Genomic DNA, 23,799 nt, shown 5'->3' on the forward strand with positions numbered 1-23,799 from the left:
ACACTGCTCTCTGGATGTAGGTGAACTACAACTCTCCCAAATCAAGGTGAATTTTCCCCAATATTTTTTGCTTGTCATGGGGGCTCTTTGTGCTGGGGATTGTGGTGGGAACCATAGATAGCCCATTATGACTAGTCTGCCCCTCTTTGGAACGTAGCCATGGTGATGCTCCGGTGGCCCCGTGGCTGAGACTCACAAGAGAGCCATTGTTTCCCGGAGTTCGTGTGGCCAGACACGGCTTTCTTCCGAGCAAAGACTGGGAGCGGATTTGCATTCAACGACAACATCAGGATGCCACGGCCAGAAACCCCCTTTTTTCCAAGCATATTTTCCAACGTGTAGTGACCGCACTGTGATGCCACTTAGATATCCGCAGCTGCATCCGATGAAACCCTGGGATTTGTAGTTTGGGACTATCATAAAAACATGAAAAAAGTTTATTAAACTGCAAAACCTTTGTTTTTTGTGGGATATCCTGCAGCATGTTTCACGATATATTGAAAACATTGACTGCAAAAATGGCTTGGATAAGCAAGGCTTGGATAAGTGAGACTCTACTGTATTGAAAACATTGACTACAAAAATTGCTTGGATAATCCAGAATGTTGGATAAGCGAGTGTTGGATAAGTGAGACTCCACTGTATATATACTGTATATACTTGAGTATAAGCCTGGTTTTTCAGCCCTCTTTTAAAGACTGAATAAAGCCCCCCTCGGCTTATACTCGAGTGAGGGTCCTAGCTGGCTTATATTTGGGTCAGTTTATACTCAAGAATATATGGTACATTTATTATTTTTATTATTGTTGCTATTATTACATTTATTTTACTCTATTTTAATATTATTAATAATACTTTTATTATTTCACTTTGATCTTATTATATTTATTATTTTACTCTATTTATTACTACATGTATTATTTTCCTTTATTTATTATTATTATATGTATTATTTTACTCTATTATTATTAAAAAAAATATTAAAAAACATAAGCACATTTACATTGAAGAAGATGAGAATATTGATTTAATCAGAGTTGGACAATCTTATCTTAAATTATCTTGATTTCTTGATGTGATGTTTATTATTATGTATTGTATTATTTTTAATTATGTTATGATATGCTGTTTTATATTTTATTATATTGTATTGCTTTGGGCATGGCCCCATGTTAGCCGCCCCGAGTCCCCGCTGGGGAGATGGTGGCGGGATATAAATAAAGTTTTATTATTATTATTATTATTAAATTAGAGCTTGATGTAAATATTCAAAAACATTTAACCTATTGATTCCTCAATTAATGTAATTTTATTGGTATCTATTTTTATTTCTGAAATTTACCACCCTCGGCTTATACTGGAGTCAATATTTTCCCTGGTTTTTTTGTGGCAAAATTAGGTGCCTCAGCTTATATTCAGGTCGGCTTATACTTGAGTATATACTGTAGATCTCATGTCTCAACCAATTCAATCTAGTTTGGGGCAGCCACAAAAACGAAGTTTCTGGAGTATAACAGCTACTTTCAAAGTAAGGACTGCACAATTAAACAGGAAATCACACTTTCAAACCAGGAACAGAAAATTATTTCAGATTTTGTTGCATAGTGTTATGGGTGGATTTCAGAGCCTCTAAACTAATGATCTTCTTTCTGTTCTTGGCAGTTGTTGAAGAGAAAGGGGTGAAGATGAAGTTGACAGTGACGGACACACCAGGATTTGGGGATCAAATTAACAATCAAAACTGGTAAGAAAGAGCCTTTGGTATTGATACCTCCAGGAGAAAGTGGAGCACACGTGGATTGTTGCATTTGTAGTGTGTTGCTGATTCTAGGCTTGGAAGGAACTACAGTAGAGTCTCACTTATCCAAGCCTCGCTTATCCAAGCCTCTGGATAATCCAAGCCATTTTTGTAGTCAATGTTTCCAATATATCGTGATATTTTGGTGCTAAATTCGTAAATACTGTAATTACAACATAACATTACTGCATATTGAACTACTTTTTCTGTCAAATTTGTTGTACAGTAGAATCTCACTTATCCAACGTAAACGGGCCGGCAGAACGTTGGATAAGCGAATATGTTGGATAATAAGGAGAGATTAAGGAAAAGCCTATTAAACATCAAATTAGGTTATGATTTTACAAATTAAGCACCAAAACATCATGTTAGACAACAAATTTGACAGAAAAAGTAGTTCAATACACAGTAATGCTATGTAGTAATTACTGTATTTACGAATTTAGCACCAAAATATCACGATGTATTGAAAACATTGACTACAAAAATGCGTTGGATAATCCAGAACGTTGGATAAGCGAGTGTTGGATAAGTGAGACTCTACTGTATAACATGAAGTTTTGGTGCTTAATTTGTAAAATCATAACCTAATTTGATGTTTAATAGGCTTTTCCTTGATCAATCCTTATATAATCCAAGATATTCGCTTATCCAAGCTTCTGCCGGTCCATTTAGCTTGGATAAGTGAGACTCTACTGTAGTTAGAAACAACTTTAGTTAGAAGCAAATCAATGTGTAGTCGAAGGCTTTCATGGCCAGAATCACTGGGCTGCTGTGAGTTTTCTGGGCTGTTTGACCATGTTCAAGAAGCATTCTCTCCTGACTGCCAACCTTGCAGTTCGAAAATATGCAAATATGAGTAGATCAATAGGTACCGCAGTAGGTACTAGTACGGCGCTCCATGCAGTCTTGCCAGTTGCCACATGACCATGGAGGTGTCTACGGAATTGAAAATTGCTATTTCTTTTTAATCTGAGAGATCGTATCTTTAGGTATATCCGGATCCTTCAGAGAGACTTGATGGTCAACATTAGCTGGAAGTTGACCACAGAATCACACTGGAGGACCTAGAGATTCCTCACAAGATGTTCTCTGGCCATCGAGTGGCACTGGAGGACTGGGAAAATCCTATAGATAACATATTTGTCGTATCTGTGATTAATGAAACCTGTCATCATATTATTTTCCTTGCACACAGCTGGGAGCCAATTGTTGAATTCATCAACGAACAGTACGAACGCTACTTAAGAGAAGAGATTCTCATCAACCGCAAACGGAAAATCCCCGACACTCGCGTTCACGCCTGCGTTTATTTTGTGCCACCCACCGGTCACTGGTAAGTCTTTCTCGCCCCATGTTGGGTTGCATTGTCTGTATTATTATTTTATTATGACACAGCAAACAAGATAGATATGCTGGATTTCGTATCACAAAATCACAAGTCGAACACTTCCCAAGTGTCTAGGACTGTGTGATGTCTTTTCGGATGATGCGCGCAGATCCCAGTAAGGTGTCCTTTTGCAGTTGGCAGATCGTGATTTTGTCAATGTCTATTGTTTCCAAATGCTGGCTGAGATCTTTTGGCACGGCACCCAGTGTGCCCATCACCACCAGGACCACCTGCACTGGTTTCTTCCAGAGTCTTTGAAGTTCAATCTTGAGGTCCTGATTGCAGCTGAGTTTTTCCTGTTTTTTTTCGTCAATGCGACTGTCACCTGGGATGGCGACATCAATGATCCAAACCTTTTTCTTTTCCACAACTGTGATGTCTGGTGTGTTGTGTTCCAGAACTTTGTCAGTCTGGATTCGGAAGTCCCACAGTATCTTTGCATGTTCGTTTTCCAATACTTTTGCAGGTTTGTGATCCCACCAGTTCTTTTCTGCTGGGAGGTGGGACTTGAGGCATAAGTTCCAATGGATCATTTGGGCCACATAGTTGTGCCTCTGTTTGTAGTCTGTCTGTGCAATTTTCTTACAGCAGCTGAGGATATGATCAATGGTTTCATCGGCTTCCTTGCACAGTCTTCATTTTGGGTCATCAGCTGATTTTTTGATCTTGGCCTGAATTGCCTTTGTTCTGAAGTCTTGCTCCTGGGCTGCAAGGATCAGGCCTTCTGTCTCCTTCTTCAGGGTCCCATTCGTGAGCCAGAGCCAGGTCTTCTCCTTATCAGCTTTTCCTTCAATTTTGTCAAGAAACTTTCCATGCAATGTTTTGTTGTGCCAGCTGTCAGCTCTAGTTTGTAGTGCGGTTTTCTTGCACTGGTTTTTTGTCTGCTGTGCTTTGAGGAGTTTCTGATTTTTGACTTCAATCAAAGCAGGTTCTTCACTTTGCTTTCCATCTTCTGCCAGGGCATGTTGTTCTTCTTTGAGTGTTTGTTTTACTTGTAAGAGTCCTCTGCCCCCTGATCTTCTAGGCAGATATAGCCGGTCAACATCACTGCAAGGGAGCAGTGAAGGATGAATGGTCATGAGTTTTCTTGTTTTTCTGTCCAAATTGTCCAGTTCCATCTGTGTCCAGTTTATGATGCCAGCAGTATATCTTATGACAGGCATGGCCCAGGTGTTTATGGCCTTGATGGTGTTGCCTCCATTGAGCTTGCTTTTGAGAAAACCTGCAAAGCAAATTACCTGCACTACCAAATGAGCAATATTGTAATTCTGCACGGGGCAATTATTTAGAGTCTATGTCCATCAATAGATTGATACAATTGGGCTATTCACTCATTTCCTGGCTTTGCTCCAGGCAAACAAGGGCACCCAGGCACAGCTTTGGCCTATAGTTCTTAGCATGGCCAGTGGGTGAGCTATGGGGGGAGATCCCTTCCAAAAATACGTTCTCTGCTGCCAGAAAAGGCTTGAGTTTGGCACACGAGGGGATTCCATTCCTTTGGGGAAAGGTTCCCTGTTTACCTGGGCAGCCAACAGGTCTGATAGCGAAGACCACTGGGGCCGCTTTGATCAGCGAAGGCAAGGCAAGGGAGCGATTCATGCCTGGCATACCTCAGTACCTGCCAGGAATCTCTGTCATTTTCAATTAAAACAAACTATTTTCCGTCTTTAAAAAACAAAAACAAAACAAGGAAAATGAATTGCCAGATTCCATCTCCTTATGTGTGTGTGTATGATAGGGTGTGCTCTTGGCCCTACACTCTTTATTTTGACATCTCTACTGCAGCTGCTACCCAGCTACCTTCCCGCCAGAGCTGTACCTATTGATCTACTCACATTTGCATGTTTTCGAACTGCTATGTTGGCAGAAGCTGGGGCTAACAGCGGGCGCTCACTCCGCTCCCCGGATTCGAACCTGCGACCTTTCAATCCGCACGTTCAGCAGCTCAGCACTTTAACACGCTGCGCCACCGGGGGCAAATGTGAGTAGATCGATAGGCACCGCTCTGGTGGGGAGGTAACGGCACTCCATGGAGTCATGCCAGTGGCCACATGACCTTGGAGGTGTCTATGGACAACGCTGGCTTTTCATCTTAGAAATGGAGATAAGCACCAACTCCCAGAGTCGGGCACGACTGGACTTAATGTCAGGGGAAAACTTTTATCGTTACCTTTACTGTCGACAAACTGGAAGGTTTTCAGAGGTGGCCGACTAAAATGATTAAAGGTCTTAATACCTGTGCGGAGCATTTTAAAGTTCTGGGTCCATTAAACCTGCAGAAGGGAAGGTTGAGAGGAGACATAAGAGCCCTGTATAAATAAATACATTTATTTATATTTATGAAAGGATGCCCTAAGGAAGACGGAGCAGGCTTGTTTTCTGCTGCCCTGGAAACTAGGATTCAATGGAGCCATAGGTTCAAATTATAGGAAAAGAGATTCCACCTAATATTAGGAAGAACTTCCGGACTGTAAAAGCTATTCAGCAATGGAACTCTCTGCCTTGGAGTCCAGTGGAAACTCCTTCTTTGGAGGCTTTTAAGCAGACTTGGAATGGCCATCTGTTGGAGGTGCTTTGTTTGTGCTTTTCCTGCATGACAGTGGGCCGGACTGCAGTCTCTTCCAGCTCTGTGTTTCTATTCTTCTTCTTTCACATTTTAAATAATACACTGGCTGTGCCCGGCCACGCATTGCTGTGTCAAAGTGTGGTGGTATGGCAAATAAAGTACAGTAGAGTCTCACTTATCCAACACTCACTTATCTAACGTTCTGGTTTATCCAACGCATTTTTGTAGTCAATATTTTCAATACATCGTGATACTTACTACATAGCATTACTGCGTATTGAACTATTTTTTCTGTCAAATTTGTTGTAAAACATGATGTTTTTTGGTGCTTATTTGTAAAATCATAACCTTATTTGATGTTTAATAGACTTTTCCTTATTATCCAACATTTTCAATTATCCAATGTTATCCAGCCCGTTTATGTTGGATAAGTGAGACTCTACTGTAGTTAGTATATGTTATTTCCTAAAGCTTGCAAGTGAGGTTTATATCCCTGTGGAATAGTGTCCAGGATGGGAGAACGAAATCTTGTCTGTTGGAGGCAAGTATGAACGCTGCAATTAGCCAGAATGAGTAGGATTTAATGGTCTTTCAGCTTCAAAGCCTGGCCGTTTCCTGCCTGGGGGAATCCTTTGTTGGGAGGTGTTATCTGCCCCTGGTTGTTTCCTGTCTGGAATTCCCCTGTCTTCTGAGTTGTTCTTCATTTATATATTATATTTATAATCTGCCTTGGTATTCTCGGTTATCTAGCTGTGTGGAAGGGCCTTGAGTCTACACTGCCATATAATCCAGTTCAAATCAGATAATCTGTATTTTATAGGCAGTGTGGAAGAGGCCTAAGTGAACCCTGCCTGTCCCCTGGGTGCCATTGTGGCTGAGGAGGTCGCTATGACATGAAGTGGGTGGGGCCTAAAGGGGCGGGGCCTACCCTTCTGACTTGCAGCCAGGGGGAGAACGGCTCTTCCTCTGTAATTTGGACTTTTATTTTTCCAGGGTTTTTTTATTGAAAGACATAGATTGGATGACTATGTCTTTTGTGGCCAAATTTGGTGTGATTTAGTCCAGTGGTTTTGTTGTTTACTCCATGGGAAAAATGCACATTACATTTATATATATATACTAGCTGTGCCCGGCCACGCGTTGCTGTGGCGAAGTCTGGTGGTATGGGAAATAAAATATTGAGGAATTGGTGGTAATTAAGGTAAAGGGTAAAGGTTTTCCCCTGACGTTAAGTTCAGTCGTGTCTGACTCTGGGGGTTGGTGCTCATCTCCATTTCTAAGCCGAAGAGCCGGCATTGTCCATAGACACCTCCAAGGTCATGTGGCCAGCATGACTGCATGGAACGCCATTACCTTCCCACTGGAGCGGTACCTATTCATCTACTCTCATTTGCATGTTTTTGAACTTCTGGGTTAGCAGAAGCTGGGGCTAACAGTGGGGGTTCTCTCCGTTCCCCCAATTCAAACCTGTGGCCTTTCAGTCCAGAAGTTCAGCAGCTCAGCGCTTTAACACGCTGCGCTATCAGGGGATATTATTTCCTAAAGCTTGTGAATATACAATATTTCTGGGTTTTTTGGAAGCAAGTATGAATGCTGCAATTAGGGGAAATGATTAGCCTTGCAGCTTTAAAGCCTGGCTGTTTCCTCCCTGAGTGAACTTTTTGTTGGGAGGTGTTAGCTGGCCCAGATTGTTTCCTGTCTGGAATTCCCTTGTTTTCAGAGTGGTGTTTGAGATATTTTATGTGCTTCTACTGTCTGTGGCCCTCAGAAAACAGAGGATTTGACTTTGGTGATGGGAATACTTTGTTGGGAGGTGTTAGCTGGCCCTGATTGTTTCCTGTGTGGAATTCCACTGTTTTCAGAGTGTTGTTCTTTATTTAGTGTTCTGATTTTAGAGATTGTATTGTTCTGTTTTATTATTTATTTAGCCTTCTAACTGGCAGCAATTGGATAAAAACAATTATTCCTCTCCCTCTAATTAGGACTTTATTTTTCTTTTCTTTTTGTTGTATCAACCTAGAGCCGTGGATGAGGGGTTGTGTTGTCAAATTTCGAGGTTGGGGGGCCTGTAGTTTTGTTGTTTTGTCCGCTGCCCTGATGCCATCACTCTTTTATATATATAGATAAGATAATAATACAGATAGACCTTCTGAGTTATAAGTTCATAGATGTCCAACTCAGACGAAACCTTTTAAGAATTGCAAGAGGAATGTTTGTCTTTTAAATCCAAGTTGATCCCATTCGTTGGAAGACTCGGTCTCCCATCCATGTAATAAACGGAGCTTACCCTGCTTAGCTTCCCAGAACAGATGGGATCCAGTGCCTTTCGGGGATGTATTGGGATATACTGGATACAGTAGAGTCTCACTTATCCAACATTCTGGATTATCCAACACATTTTTGTAGTCAATGTTTTCAATACATCGTGATATTTTGGTGCTAAATTCATAAATATAGTATATATTTAACAGTGGCACCTAGTGACAGAAAGTGGCATTGCCACTCTAAAGGAGAAAGTTGGAGTGCCAAGATGAGGCTTTCAAACAGCTGTTCTTTCACCTCTGATAAGACAGGGTCATTCTTTCTCTTTGGTGGAACCCTGACCAAAATAGAATAATAATATTAGTGTAGCCATGCGGTGGGATAATCTCTGGAAAAGGACAGTTTTAAGGAGGAAATCCGGGCTTGGAAAATAGTCCAACGCTCCGATCATTATGCCTCGCTGGCTCTGGTCTTATCTAGCACTACCGTATGTATGTATTCTTACTAATATGCCTTGTGACCAGATTGTTCAGTATCTACACTGTTCTAATGAGGACACAGTGGTATTCTGCTTCTGTGTAGAATTTTTTAAAATCGTGTCAGAAGCGACTTGAGAACATACTGCAAGTTGCTTCTGGTGTGAGAAAATTGGCATCTACAGATACATTGCCCAGGGCACACCTGGGAGGCTTCTCTCATGTCCCCGCACGCTAGAGCTAACAGACGGGAGCTCACCCCGTCTCGCGGATTCAAACTGGTAACCTTCAGGTCAGCAACCCAACCTTCAGGTCAGCAGTTCAGCTGGCACAAAGGTTTAACCATCCTGCTGGGAGGCTTCTCTCATGTCCCCACAAGCTAGAGCTGACAGATGGGAGCTCACCCTGTGTCGCAGATTCGAACTGGTAACCTTCAGGTCAGCAACCCAACCTTCAGGTCAGCAGTTCAGCCGGCACAAGGGTTTAACCATCCTGCTGGGAGGCTTCTCTCATGTCCCTACAAGCTAGAGCTGACAGACGGGAGCTCACCCTGTCTCGCAGATTCGAACTGGCAACCTTCAGGTCAGCAACCCAACCTTCATGTCAGCAGTTCAGCCGGCACAAGGGCTTAACCATCCTGCTGGGAGGCTTCTCTCATGTCTCCACACGTTAGAGCTGACAGATGGGAACTCACCCTGTGTCGCGGATTCGAACTGGCAACCTTCAGGTCAGCAACCCAACCTTCAGGTCAGCAGTTCTGCCGGCACAAGGGTTTAACCATCCTGCTGGGAGGCTTCTCTCATGTCCCTGCACGCTAGAGCTAACAGACGGGAGCTCACCCCGTCTCACAGATTCGAACTGGCAACCTTCAGTTCAGCAACCGAACCTTCAGGTCAGCAGTTTAGCTGGCACAAGGGTTTAACCATCTTGCTGGGAGGCTTCTCTCATGTCCCTACAAGCTAGAGCTGACAGATGGGAGCTCACCCCGTCTCGCGGATTCGAACTGGCAACCTTCAGGCCAGCAGTTCAGCCAGCACAAGGGTTTAACCCATATAACCAGCTCCCTGGTTATGTGAATGATCATTACTTTTGGCATAATGAATAACCAAAACCTAGGATCTCTTAACTCCAATCAACCATTATAACAATAATATAACTGCCATTATGTAGACCATGGCAGCTCCAGCCACGTAATGATGTCCACGTTTTTTCCCCGCAGGCTGCGTCCCTTGGACCTGGAATTCATGCGGCGGCTCAGCAAGATCACCAACGTGGTGCCAGTCATTGCCCGAGCAGATACCTTGACCCTGGAGGAGCGGGCAGAGTTCAAGCAGAAGGTAAGCACACGAGGAGGAGGCCCTGCAGGGTGCCATCCCTATCGAATGTCCTATTAGAAATGGCACAGCATTTCTAGTCATAGAAAAAAAAATACAGTTTGATTAGCATATGGTGTAATAATACGAGCATTGAATGAAAAGTAATGCCTCCACCTTCGTTACTTGGGTTTGGATGGGAATATTTTAATAAATCAAACGCAGAAATAATCCTTAGAATGTGCTCTTTAGCTACCACTATTCACTTTTCCACATCATCACCAGACAATTGGATACATTTCTGCCAACGATGAACAAGTTTTCTGAAGCCATCACGGAAGAAGTCGACACTCTGTTTCCGCAACCAGCGTCTCACAGTTCTCTCAATATCTGATAGCCAAGCCAAGCAATAATGTGACCCACACATTCTTGTGAAATGCCGATGATGCTTGAAATTTCTCTCCGAGGGATACGACAATTGTATTGAATCACTATGTCAACCTCTTGCTTGTGAAACTCTGTGGTTGCTGTCACAGGGCGTCCAACTCTTTGTTTGTCACGCAAGTCAGATGTTCCCACCTCGTCATCTTTAAACTTACTCGCCCAACTACGCACAGGACTCACATCAACACAATCACCATAAACATCTTGCATTCTTGGATGAATCTCCTTTGGGGTGACACCTTCTGCTGTCAAGAATTCAATGACTGCATGTTGCTTAAGTCACATTGAACGACCGTCTACGCAGGGTTCCATACTTCGCCCTTTAACAACACAATAATTCAATGCTAAGGCTTCCCTGTCTGCGCCGGGTTCCATACTTCGCACTTTAACAACACAACCGTTCAATGCTAAGGCTTCCCGCCAAATGGAACTGCAGAGGAGAGTCTACTAAACAAGTCTACTAAACCTTCTGCAGACCAGGACTGCCATCTGTTGAGGAGTTATGAAGGTGGAGGCATTACTTTTCATTCAACCCTTGTAGCACCTGGGTAATGACTGTGAACGTCATGATGCAATACCTAGAGGGATGTGGTAATATGGCCATAACCATGTGAGGATTGCACCACTCAATGTCTCTTACTGATGACCTAAGCAGGTGACTAGATAGGAAGGATGAAAGAATCCATCTCTCTCTCTCCTGTGTGACTCTGTGTGAATATCCACCTATGTTGTATGTGACTATCTGATGACTCTGCAAAACCCAGGAAAGTGGATCTGCGTATCCTGATTGTATATACTGCAACGTTGAAAATTAAAGCCTTCAGATATTTTGGATGAAACTTGAACCCAGGAGTTTACTAAACAGTGTGTAGATCAGGGGTCCTCAAACTTTTTAAGCAGAGGGCCGGTCCACCATCCTTCAGACTGTTGAGGGGCCGGATTATCATTTTGGGGGGGGAAAAATGAACAAATTCCTATGCACACTGCACATATCTTATTTGTAGTGCAAAACAACAACAATAACAATGAAAGAACAATACAATATTTAAAAATGAAAATAATTTTAACATAAACCTATCAGGATTTCAATAGGAAGTGTGGGCCTGCTTCTGGCCAATGAGATAGTCAGGTTAATTAGGATTGTTGTTGTTGTGTGTCTTCAAGTCCAAAATTATTTATGTATTCATTTACTATATTTATTTACTATATTTATATCCCACCCTTCTCACCCCGAAGGGAACTCAGAGCAGCTGTATGTACATACAGCATATTATATTATTAGCATAGCACAATATTAGCATTATATATTACTATATTGAACTATACCACTATACTGTAATATTGTATGTAATATATAACATATTATTAATGTATAGTATTATTACTAGTAGTATTATATTGTATAAAATGATAATATCATTATCAATATCATATGTATATACAATATATTATATTATTAGAACGGATATAAAAATATTATATTATAAATGAGGGCGGGGGCCAGGTAAATGACCTTGGAGGGCCGCATCCGGCCCCCGGGCCTTAGTTTGGGGACCCCTGCTGTAGATAAAGATTAGTTGCTGGCAGTTGGACTTTGCTGATAGACGGGCTGAAGCATGTTGTTGCTGAGAAGGGACTCTGCTGTATTTTTGCTTGCTTCTGGGACACTTCCTGTCCAGCTTGCAGGAAGGCCATGATTTGGAAACTATAAATCACTTCACAACCAGCATCCCATGACATGTCAGAGCTGGGACTCAGGGACCTCTTATACTTTTGTTTTGGCAGATTCAGAAAGACTTGAAGGCCCACGGGATCCATGTCTACCCACAAGTGGACTTTGACGAGGACCCGGATGACAGGCTTCTGAATGACAAAATCCGGGTAGGTAATGGCCAACCCCATAGAAATCTGAGTTGTAGGTCGGACTGAGCCCAAACTAGGAGATGTTTGTTTATTTTATTTAGAACTTAAAATACACTTGCAGCTGCAATGATATTACTGTTTCCTTTGCCAGCATTTGCCTGTTCATGAAACACCATACTCTGCTTTTATGTTATACTAGCTTAGGGACCCGACGATGCCCAGGTCATTTGAGAAAGGCATCGTTTGCCTGTTTTCCAAGTGTAGTCTATATCCAATGTCAATTGGGTTCAATGGGTGCAGATGAACTCCAACTCCCATATGCAAGTCCCATCGTCCAGTGTCCATCCCTCTCCAAACAGTGCCAGAATGTAGAGTAAGTCATGGGGCCTCTATATACCAAGTTTGATCTTGATCAGTCATTTGTGTGGGTCACGGTGCTCTCAGGAAATGAGTGGAGGTATTGCAAGTCCCATCGTCCATGGTCCATCATCCTTCAAACTGCACCTGGGTGTAGAGTGAGTCATGGGTGTTCTCTGTGTCAAGTTTTGTCTTGATGAGACATTGGTGGGGGTGACAGTGGTCTCGGGAAGGGAGTGAACATACTGTAAGACCCATCATCCATGGCCCAAAGCTCTTCCAAACCTCACCAAGATGTGGAGTGGATGATGAGGGCTTTGTGTACCAAGCTTGGTCCTTATTCATCATTGGTGGGAGTCACAGTGTTCTCAGGAAGTGAGTGAAGGTATTACAAGTCCCATCATCCATGTTGCATCCTGTGAAAACAGTGCCAAGATGTAGAGTGTGTCATGGTGGCTCTATGTGCCAAGTTTGGTCTTGATCCGTCATTGTTGGAGGCCATAGTGATCCCGGGAAGTGAGTGAAGATACTGCAAGTCCCATCATCCATGGTCCCTCCTCCCCCAAACTGCACCAGGATGTAAAGTGGGCCACCCTACACCTGCGTGTCAAGTTTAATACTGTTTCGTCATTCATGGGCATCACAGTGGTATGTGGGAGGTGAACTGGATGAAGGTACTGCAAATCTCATAATCCTTGGTCCATCCTCCACCAAACTGCTGCAACATGTGAAGTGTGTCATTTGGGATATGTGTGCCTGGTTTGGTTCAGTTCTGTGATTTGTGGCAGTTGCTGTGGTCTCAAGAAGTGAGGGAAAGTACTGCAAATCCTATCACCCTTGGTCCATCCTGCCCCAGTCTACACCAGGATGTAAAGTGGGTCACAGGGGTACTGTGTGTCAAGTTTGGTCCAGTTCCCTCACTGGTCACACTGGTCTGTGGGAGGTGTAGCATTCAAAAGTACTGCAAATCTCGTCATCCGTGGCCCATCATCCCCAAATGGCACCAGGATGTAAAATGGGTCATAGGGGTTATGTGTCACAAGTTTGGTCCAGGTCTGTCCTTCCTGGCGGTCACAGTGGCCTGTGGAAGTGGCGGCCAATCAGAAAGCTGCCACATACACACATACAAACACTGAATTTTATTATATAGATAGATTATATACGTAGACTAGCTGTGCCCAGCCACGCGTTGCTGTGGTGTTGCTGGTGGTGTTGGTGAGAACTTGTTGAGGCTGGATGGCCATCTGTCAGGAGTGCTTGGATTGTGTCATCCTGCATGGTAGAAGGAAGTTGATCTGGATGATCACTCCAAACCTTAGGATTGTATGATGATGATGATGTTATTAGTATTAGTATTAGTATTGAGAGGCTGGGTGGCCATCTGTTGGGAGTGCTTGGATTGTGTCCTGCATGGCAGAATTGGGTTGGACTGTATGGCCTTTAGGGGTGTGTCCTAACTGTCTGATGCTATGATTTGATGTGTATTATTATTGTGCAGATATTGGATGGGCATCTGTCACGAGTGGTTGGATTGTGTCCTCCTGCATGGTAGAAGGAAGTTGAACTGGATGACCCTTAGGGGTATCTGCTAACCTTAGGATTGTATTATTACTATTATTATTATTATTATTATTATTATTATTATTATTATTATTATTATTATATTATGACACAGCAAACAAGATAGATATGCTGGGTTTCGTTTCACAAAATCACAAGTCGAACACTTCCCAAGTGTCTAGGACTGTGTGATGTATTTTCGGATGATGCGTGCAGATCCCAGCAGGGTGGCCTTTTGCAGTTGGCAGATCATAATTTTGTCAATGCCTATTGTTTCCAAATGCCGGCTGAGATCTTTTGGCACGGCACCCAATTTGCCCATCACCACCGGGACCACCTGCACTGGTTTCTGCCAGAGTCTTTGAAGTTCAATCTTGAGGTCCTGATAGCGGCTGAGTTTTTCCTGTTGTTTTTCTTCAATGCGACTGTCACCTGGGATGGCAACATCAATGATCCAAACCTTTTTCTTTTCCACAACTGTGATGTCTGGTGTGTTGTGTTCCAGAACTTTGTCAGTCTGGATTCGGAAGTCCCACAGTATCTTTGCGTGCTCATTTTCCAATACTTTTGCAGGTTTGTGATCCCACCAGTTCTTTGCTGCTGGGAGGTGGTACTTGAGGCATCAGTTCCAATGAATCATTTGGGCCACATAGTTGTGCCTCTGTTTGTAGTCTGTCTGTGCAATTTTCTTACAGCAGCTGAGGATATGATCCATGGTTTCATCAGTTTCCTTGCACAGTCTGCATTTTGGGTCATCAGCTGATTATTATTATTATTATTATTATTATTATTATTATTATTATTATTATTATTATTATTATTATTGAGAGGCTGGGTGGGCTGAGTGGGTTGCTAGGAGACCAAGTGGGCAGAGCTTAGCCTTCTAACTGGCAGCAATTGGATAAAAACAATTCTTCCTCTCCCTCTAATTAGGACTTTATTTTTCTTTTCTTTTTGTTGTATGAACGTAGAGGCATGGATAAGGGGTTGTGCTGCCAAGTTTAGTGTTTCTGGGATGTATAGTTTTGTTGTTTTGTCCTAGACCGAAATTTCATTACCCTTTTATATATATATATATAGATTCAAGAGGTCAGCACGTTGCCAGGTTTGGACTGACAATGTCATGTTGACATTTTGTTTTCATTCTGCGAGCCCTAGTGGGATTCGATGTGTTGCCAAAGGCTTTCATGGTCGGAATCAGTGGTTTGTTGTGCATTTTCCGGGTGGTATGGCCATGTTCCAGAAGCATGATCTCCTGACATTTTGCCCACATCCTCAGGGGTTGTGAGGTATACTTGTGAGCTTCAGAATTGTTTCGTGAAGATTCATTCCATCTGTGGCAAGGGGGAAAAATTTGAGGCTCGTTTCTCCGTCATACTTATGCCAATAAAAAGGAATCATGGCACACTTGTAGGCAACATTTACGATTTTAAGCCTGCCAAGTTTCAGTATGTTTTCATTATCCACTATTTTTAAATTATTTTTTAAAAAGTTTTTGTCAGAGTAATTTACGCAAAACAGCGGGTCTCGTCTCTGGTCACAGTCGCAGCTCCAACTTTCTCTCCACTCCAAACTCCAGAACTCTGGTCCAGTCTAGGTACTGGGATCTGGGCCCATAACCAATTGTCAGAGTAATTTACGCAGCGCAGCAGTAGTTGGAGTCAGTGGAATGGAGAACAAAGTGACATCCAGAGACTTTGGTAAAACTATATACAAGTTTTACTGAAAGCAGTAATAAAGACGAACAGACTTGCAGACAAACACAGGACTCTCACTCTAGGCAGACAGAACAGAACAGAACTGATGCAATCAGTAATGCATACACACTTGTGTCTGGACACTCCCCAGTTCCAGCCACACATCAAGGTCATCAAAGCTTCTCAGTAATTAACTCTTTACAGACTATGTTACACTCTGGATCAGGGGTCCCCAAACTAAGGCCCGGGGGCCGGATGTGGCCCATCGAAGCCATTTATCCGGCCCCCACGGCACAAGGGCAGAAGGGGTTGAGCTAAAGGGGTCTCTTCTTCTCTTACAACCCTTATTATTATTATTATTATTATTATTATTATTATTATTATTAACATTGAGACTTGGCGGACATCTGTCAGGGATGCTTTGCTTGTGCTTTCGGTGCACAAAGGCAGAAAGGGATTGGACTCAATGGCCCAAGGGGTCTCTTCCAACCCTTATTATTATTATTATTATTATTATTATTATTATTATTATTATTATTATTAACATTGAGACTGGGCGGACATCTGTCAGGGATGCTTTGCTTGTGCTTTCGGTGCACAAAGGCAGAAAGGGATTGGACTCAATGGCCCAAGGGGTCTCTTCCAACCCTCTTTATTATTATTATTATTATTATTATTATTATTATTATTATTATTATTATTAACATTGAGGCTGGGTGGCCATCTGTCAGGGATGCTTTGCTTGTGCTTTCGGTGCACAAAGGCAGAAGGGGATTGGACTCAATGGCTCAAAGGGTCTCTTCCAACCCTCTTATTTATTATTGTTGTTGTTGTTATTGTTGTTATTATTATTATTATTTATTGCTCGGTGGCCAACTATAGTCTGGCCCTCCAACGTTCCGAAGGATCATTAACTGGCCCCCTGTTTAAAAAGTTTGAGAACCTCTGCTCTGGATGATGCAATCAGTATGCAATACAAACCAAGACACAAATTTCATTTAAACACTACCAATACACAAATCCCACATTAACAGTTTTTACCAATCAAAGGTTGAAATCTCGTGAACACTAGGGCGTTGCAAAGGGGGTCGTCCAGAAAGAAGGTCAGGAATATTTGGATATCTCTGGGATTACTTTCTCTTGTTTTCTTACTCCAGGAGAAAATCCCTTTTGCTGTGGTTGGAGCAGACAAGGAGCACCAAGTGAACGGCAAGAAGGTTCTGGGCCGCAAAACCAAGTGGGGGATTATTGAAGGTAACTTAAGTTCTGGTTTTTCATTTTGGTATGGCCAGAAGCAGAACAACGCATACAAGCCCCCATTGCAAGCCTTGTGCCGGCTGGACTGCTGACCTGAAGGTTGGGTTACTGATGGTTTGAATCCACAAGACGGGGTGAGCTCCTGTCCGTCAGCTCTAGCTTGCTAGGACCTGGGAGAAGCCTCCCAGCAGGATGGTAATACATCCGGGCATCCCCTGGGCAACGTCTCTGTAGACAGCCAGCTCTCTCACACCAGAAGCGACTTGCAGTATGTTCCCAAGTCACTTCTAACATGATAAAAAAAATCGAATTGTTGCCTTTGTAAGGCTGCTCTGAGTCCCTTTAGGGTGAGAACGGTGTGATAAATAAATAAATTGATGGTATTGTCTCGAATCCCTGGCAGTAAATATAAAGGGTCCGTTCACATTATATAATTACAATAAAACCCACTTATATGCATGGGATACATTCTTGGCCCCATCACAGATACAACCTATGTCACCGAATTATTTCTCTTCTGGTCCCAATCTAAATAATAATAATAATAATTTGATACACAACAAGATTAGTACACAGCAAACAAGATCATCATCATCATTATTATTATTATTATTATTATTATTATTATTTGATGCACAACAAGATTAGTACGCAGCAAACAAGATCATTATTATTATTATTATTATTTGATACACAAGATTAGTATGCAGCAAACAAGATCATTATTATTATTATTTGATGCGCAACAAGATTAGTATGCAGCAAACAAGATTATTACTGTATGACACAGCAAACAAGATAGATATGATGGATTTCGTATCACAAAATCACAAGTCGAACATTATTATTATTATTATCATCATCATTATTATTATTATTATTATTTGATGCACAACAAGATTAGTATGCAGCAAACAAGATCATTATTATTAGATGCACAACAAGATTAGTACACAGCAAACAAGATTATTATTATATTATTATTTGATATACAACAAGATTAATACACAGCAAACAAGATCATTATTATTATTATTTGATGCACAACAAGATTAGTATACAGCAAACAAGATGGTTATTATTATTTTATTGTATGACACAGCAAACAAGATAGACATGCTGGATTTCGTATCACAAAACCACAAGTCAAACTCTTCCCAAGTGTCTAGGACTGTGTGATGTATTTTCAGATGATGCGTGCGGATCCCAGTAGGGTGGCCTTTTGCAATTGACAGATCATAATTTTGTCAAAGTCTATTGTTTCCAAATGCCGGCTGAGATCTTTTGGCACGGCACCCAGTGTGCCCATCACCACCGGGACCACCTGCACTGGTTTCTGCCAGAGTCTTTGTAGTTCAATCTTGAGGTCCTGAGAGCGGCTGAGTTTTTCCTGTTGTTTTCCGTCGATGCGACTGTCACGTGGGATGGCGACATCAATGATCCAAACCTTTTTCTTTTCCACAACTGTGATGTCTGGTGTGTTGTGTTCCAGAACTTTGTCAGTCTGGATTCGGAAGTCCCACAGTATCTTTGCGTGCTCATTTTCCAATACTTTTGCAGGTTTGTGATCCCACCAGTTCTTTGCTGCTGGGAGGTGGTACTTGAGGCATAAGTTCAATGAATCATTTGGGCCACATAGTTGTGCCTCTGTTTGTAGTCTGTCTGTGCAATTTTCTTACAGCAGCTGATTATTATTATTATTATTTTTATTATTATTATTATTATTATTTAGAGGATTTAGGAATTTGCTAGATCCAGGCTCAAAATTATCACTATTATTATGTTTATTTATACCCTGCTTTATCTCTCCTGAAGGTCACTCAAAGTGGCTAAAAATGCTGAATGTCCTTTCAAGGATCCCATCAAATGGAACCATATCAGTTTTAAGTGAAATCAGAGCGCTCCTTCTTCTCCGCTCTCTCCGCTTTGCTGTTTCTCTCCTCTTGCTTCCTCAAAGTCCGCCAGTTCCAAATGTCGCTTGCGAAAATAACGTCTTTTTTCTCTTTCCGATTCCGCACACTTTTCCCGCAGCCCGCATTGCAAGGCCCTTGGGAGCAGGACAGGTATTGCCACGGCCCTGGATCGTTCCCTTCCTCTCTTGCATCCCCCGTCCCGGCATTTGCAGAACACAAAGTCCCTCACGATCAATATTGCATCCCCTGAATGGTAGGAATGCCCAGACTTGCCTGGAAAGTGCAAGGCTTCGAACCTGGGACCTTCCTACTGGACAAAGTGCCAGTTTCTTGATTTTCACCCTGAATTTGCTAAAACGGGCATATAGTTTTGTCAAGGAGCATTGCAATTTTTCTCATTTGGGCAATGCCGTCTGTTGCAATTTCCCGTTTGGTGACTGAGGATCAGCATGCAAAAAAACCCAAACAACAAAACCCAACAACAACAAACAAACAAACACATTTGTTTTCATTAAATCAAATTTAATATTGTTTCTAGAAATTATATCTCTTACTAGCCATGCCTGGCCACGCGTTGCTGTGGCTAGGACTTTATTTTTCTTTTCTTTTTGTTGTGTGAACGTAAAGGCGTAGATGAGAGGTTGTGCTGTCAATTTTTGAGGTTGTGGGGCATTTAGTTTAGTTGTTTTGTCCAGTGCCGTGATTCCATTACTATTATATATATATATATATATAGATTGGAGTTTTGGGGGCTGTATGACCATGTTGCCACAGCGTTACACCTGCATCTGGACCATGGACGATGGCTCTTGCATATGGGAGTTGTAGTTCACCTGCACCCACTGAACCCAGCTGACATTGGATCTAGACTACACTTGGAACACAGACAAACATTGCCTTTCTCAAATGAACCAGGTACCGCCGGGTCCCCAAGCTACTACGAGAGGTTGAATGAAAAGTAATACCTCCACCTTCGTTACTTGGGTTGGGAATATTTTAATAAATCAAACGCAGAAATAATCCTTAGAATGTGCTCTTTAACTACCACTATTCACTTTTCCACATAATCACCAGACAATTGGATACATTTCTGCCAACGATGAACGAGTTTTCTGAAGGTGTCACAGAAGAAGTCGACACTCTGTTTCCGCAACCAACGTCTCACAGGACCCATCGTGTACCTTACTTGCACAACGACGCACAGGACTCACATCCACACAATCACCATAAACCGCTTGCATTCTCAGATGAATCTCCTTTGGGGTGACACTTTCTGCTGTCAAGAATTCAATGACTGCACGTTGCTTAAGTCGCATTGACCAACCGTCTGTGCAGGGTTCCATACTTCGCACTTTAACAACACAACCGTTCAATGCTAAGGCTTCCCACTCTGCGCAGGGTTGCATACTTCACACTTTAACAACACAACCGTTCAATGCTAAGGCTTCCCACTCTGCACAGGGTTCCATACTTCGCACTTTAACAACACAACCGTTCAATGGTAAGGCTTCTCCGTCTGCGCAGGGTTCCATACTTCGCACTTTAACAACACAACCGTTCAATGGTAAGGCTTCCCACTCTGCATAGGGTTCCATACTTCGCACTTTAACAACACAACCATTCAATACTAAAGCTTCCCCGTCTGCGCAGGGTTCCATACTTCACACTTTAACAACACAACCATTCAATGCTAAGGCTTCCCCGTCTGCACAGGGTTCCATACTTCGCACTTTAACAACACAACCATTCAATGCTAAGGCTTCCCCATCTGCGCAGGGTTCCATACTTCGCACTTTAACAACACAACCATTCAATGCTAAGGCTTCCCCGTCTGCACAGGGTTCCATACTTCGCACTTTAACAACACAACTGTTCAATGCTAACGCTTCCCGCCAAATGGAACTAACTGTAGAGGAGAGTCTACTGAACAAGCCAGGACTTGCTGCATACCAAGACTGTTATCTGCTGAGGAGTTACGAAGGTGGAGGCATTACTTTTCATTCAACCCTCGTGTATGTATATATGTGTGTGTGTATATATATACACACATACATACACATACACACACTCCACTTGCTTCACTGCCAACAGAAACTCTGAAGATACTATTAGCCACAGATGTAGCAAAACATCAGGAGATAACGCTGCTGGAATATAGCCATACAGCCCCTAAAACCTCATAGCAACCCACAAGAGCCTTCCACAATATATATCCCATTGCTTTCCTTTAACCACCACGTCAGTATTTAAGAATCTGCTGCCCCCTCGTGTTCAGCAGGTTTCATGCAGAGATTTTATTCTCAATCAAAACTATTTTCCGGAGGTTGGGTTGCCAAAGATCCCCACATTAGCACGAACAGCAGGACTAAATGTTCAGAAATGGGTGTGCTCTTGAATAGCTGCAAAAGGGTGTTGGAATCAAGGAATCCACAGTGGAGAATGTGCTTGACCCTCTGCCCTCCTGCTGTTTACCTTCTACAATCCCAGCTCTTTTTTCCGTTTTCCAAGATACACCCGAAATGTCATGTCAGTCGGAGAAGGAAGGGATCGAATGCCGTCCCTCTCCCGGCCGCTTTCTTCCCGCAAATCGCACCCGGCTCCCTTCCGCTTGGTCAACACACAGCACTCCTCCATCTTTGCTCCTTTGTTGCTCCCACTGCTTAGAATGGCTTCTCAGCCCACCTGCATGAGGCCCATATTCCGACGTCCCTTATATCACCCCTTTTCCATGAAACCCTCATCACATACCCCTTGTCCCCGTGTCCTGCTGTCACTTGGTCCGAAATGATGGATGTTTCCAGTTGAACTTTTTAATCACATGCGTCAAACACAGAACTTTTAAGTTGCCCCAGCTAGGACTCTTCCATGTTCTCCCAGCACATCTTCCATCCTTTTGTTACTGTATATACTCGAAGATAAGCCGAGTTTTTCGGCCCTTATTTATGAGCTGAAAAAGCCTCCCTCGGGTCAAGGCCGGCAAGGGAGCCTGTAGGCTATTGCTTGCAATGTGATCTATTTCTCTCTTCTCCTCCCTTATCAGTGTGTTTACTTTTGCAAAGCCTGCAGGGCATTGCTTGCAATATGTGATCTATTTCTCTCTTCTCCTCCCTTATCAGTGTGTTTACTTTTGCAAAGCCTGCAGGGTATTGCTTGCAATATGGGATCTATTTCTCTCTTCTCCTCCCTTATCAGTGTGTTTACTTTTGCAAAGCCTGCAGGGTATTGCTTGCAATATGTGATCTATTTCTCTCTTCTCCTCCCTTATCAGTGTGTTTTCTTTTGCAAAGCCTCCCTCGCTCTTAATCAAGGGAATGTTTTGAAAAGGGAGAGAAGCCCTTGCAAGATAGGAAGAAGAAAAATATATATTCATTAATCTTATGAAAGCATTTTCCCCTGAAATATTTGTTAAACTCTCCTACAGATATATAGGCATTAACCCCTTGCAAGCTTTTGCAACCTCTATGTACCTTTATATGTGTATCTATCTATGTACATTAATTTTGTATATGAATTTCCTCTCATATGTTTGCAAGTCTTTGCAAATCCTTTATACATATAGATCCATGTACCTGTGTATCTGTAGCCATACATATACATTATTTTTATATATGAATTTACCCTCATATGTTTGCAAGTCTCTGCAAATATCTATATAAAGAGAGATGTCTGGATAGATATGAATATATTCTTACCTACCTATATATAGGGCTTGGAAATATTACAGGGGGAAATGAACACACAAATATATATAGACATGTCTAGATAGATATGAGAATATGTGTATATACAGTAGAGTCTCACTTATCCAACACTCGCTTATCCAACGTTCTGGATTATCCAACGCATTTTTGAAGTCAATGTTTTCAATATAATGTGATATTTTGGTGCTAATTTTGTAAATACAGTAATTACAACATAACATTACTGCGTATTGAACTACTTTTCTGTCAAATTTGTTGTATAACATGATGTTTTGGTGCTTAATTTGTAAAATCATAACCTATTTTGATGTTTAATGGGCTTTTTCTTAATCTCTCCTTATTATCCAACATATTCGCTTATCCAACGTTCTGCCGGCCCGTTTATGTTGGATAAGTGAGACTCTACTGTGTGTGTGTGTGTATGTGTGTGTGTGTGTGTGTGTGTGTGTGTGTATATATATATATATATATATATATGGCTTGCAAATATTGTAGGGGAAATGCACACACAAAAACAGGGATTTGCAAACCCTTCAGAGGAAAATGAATATGTGAAATTAATATCTATAATTATAGATCTATATCTAGCTCTGCATTGTTTATATAAGCATTGAATGTTTGCCTGTTACTATGTTGGAAGCCGGCCTGAGTCCCCATGGGGAGATAGGGTGGGATCCAAATGAAGTTTTTATTATTATTATTATTATTATTATTATTATTATTATTATTATTATTATTATTATTATTATTAGGTTATTGTTGATACCATATTGCTTTTATTGCCCCTACTTTTCCACTTATAGAGCTAGTTTATTGCTTTTCTTTGAAATACGGTAAACATTCAAAAACATTTAACCTACTGATGCCTCAATCAATGAAATTTTATTGGTATCTATTTTTATTTTGAAATTTACCCGTAACTGCTGCATTTCCCACCCTCGGCTTATACTCGGGTTAATAAGTTATCCCAGTTTTTTGTGATATTCGGGTCGGCTTATACTCGAGTATATATGGTATGTTGAAAAGGAAACGGATGGACTGGTAGCACTATAACCCATTCATTTATTTATTGTATTTGGATGCTGCATCTTCACAGCACAGAACCGAACCAATTTACGCAGCATCCTTTGTAGTTTATTACTGACTCCCATTCCCTCCCCACAGATTTTAGATGGTATGCCATTTGGGACAGCAGTCTTTCC

The 23,799-nt window shown here is 42.0% G+C and overlaps 1 protein-coding gene across 4 annotated transcripts in view; it reads left to right on the forward strand.

Moving 5' to 3' along the window:
• The window catches only part of LOC100560491 (septin-12), a 119,870-nt gene that overhangs the window by 91,731 nt on the left and 4,340 nt on the right, over positions 1-23,799 (forward strand). For all 4 annotated transcript variants that reach the window (XM_062964724.1, XM_062964726.1, XM_062964725.1 and 1 more), the window contains 5 exons: positions 1,663-1,744; positions 2,997-3,134; positions 9,712-9,829; positions 12,035-12,130; positions 16,884-16,980. In XM_062964724.1, coding sequence (XP_062820794.1) covers positions 1,663-1,744; positions 2,997-3,134; positions 9,712-9,829; positions 12,035-12,130; positions 16,884-16,980 — 531 coding nt within the window. The remainder of the gene's footprint in view (positions 1-1,662; positions 1,745-2,996; positions 3,135-9,711; positions 9,830-12,034; positions 12,131-16,883; positions 16,981-23,799) is intronic.

The sequence above is a fragment of the Anolis carolinensis genome, unplaced genomic scaffold, assembly GCF_035594765.1.
Source record: "Anolis carolinensis isolate JA03-04 unplaced genomic scaffold, rAnoCar3.1.pri scaffold_13, whole genome shotgun sequence".
NCBI lineage: Eukaryota > Metazoa > Chordata > Lepidosauria > Squamata > Dactyloidae > Anolis > Anolis carolinensis.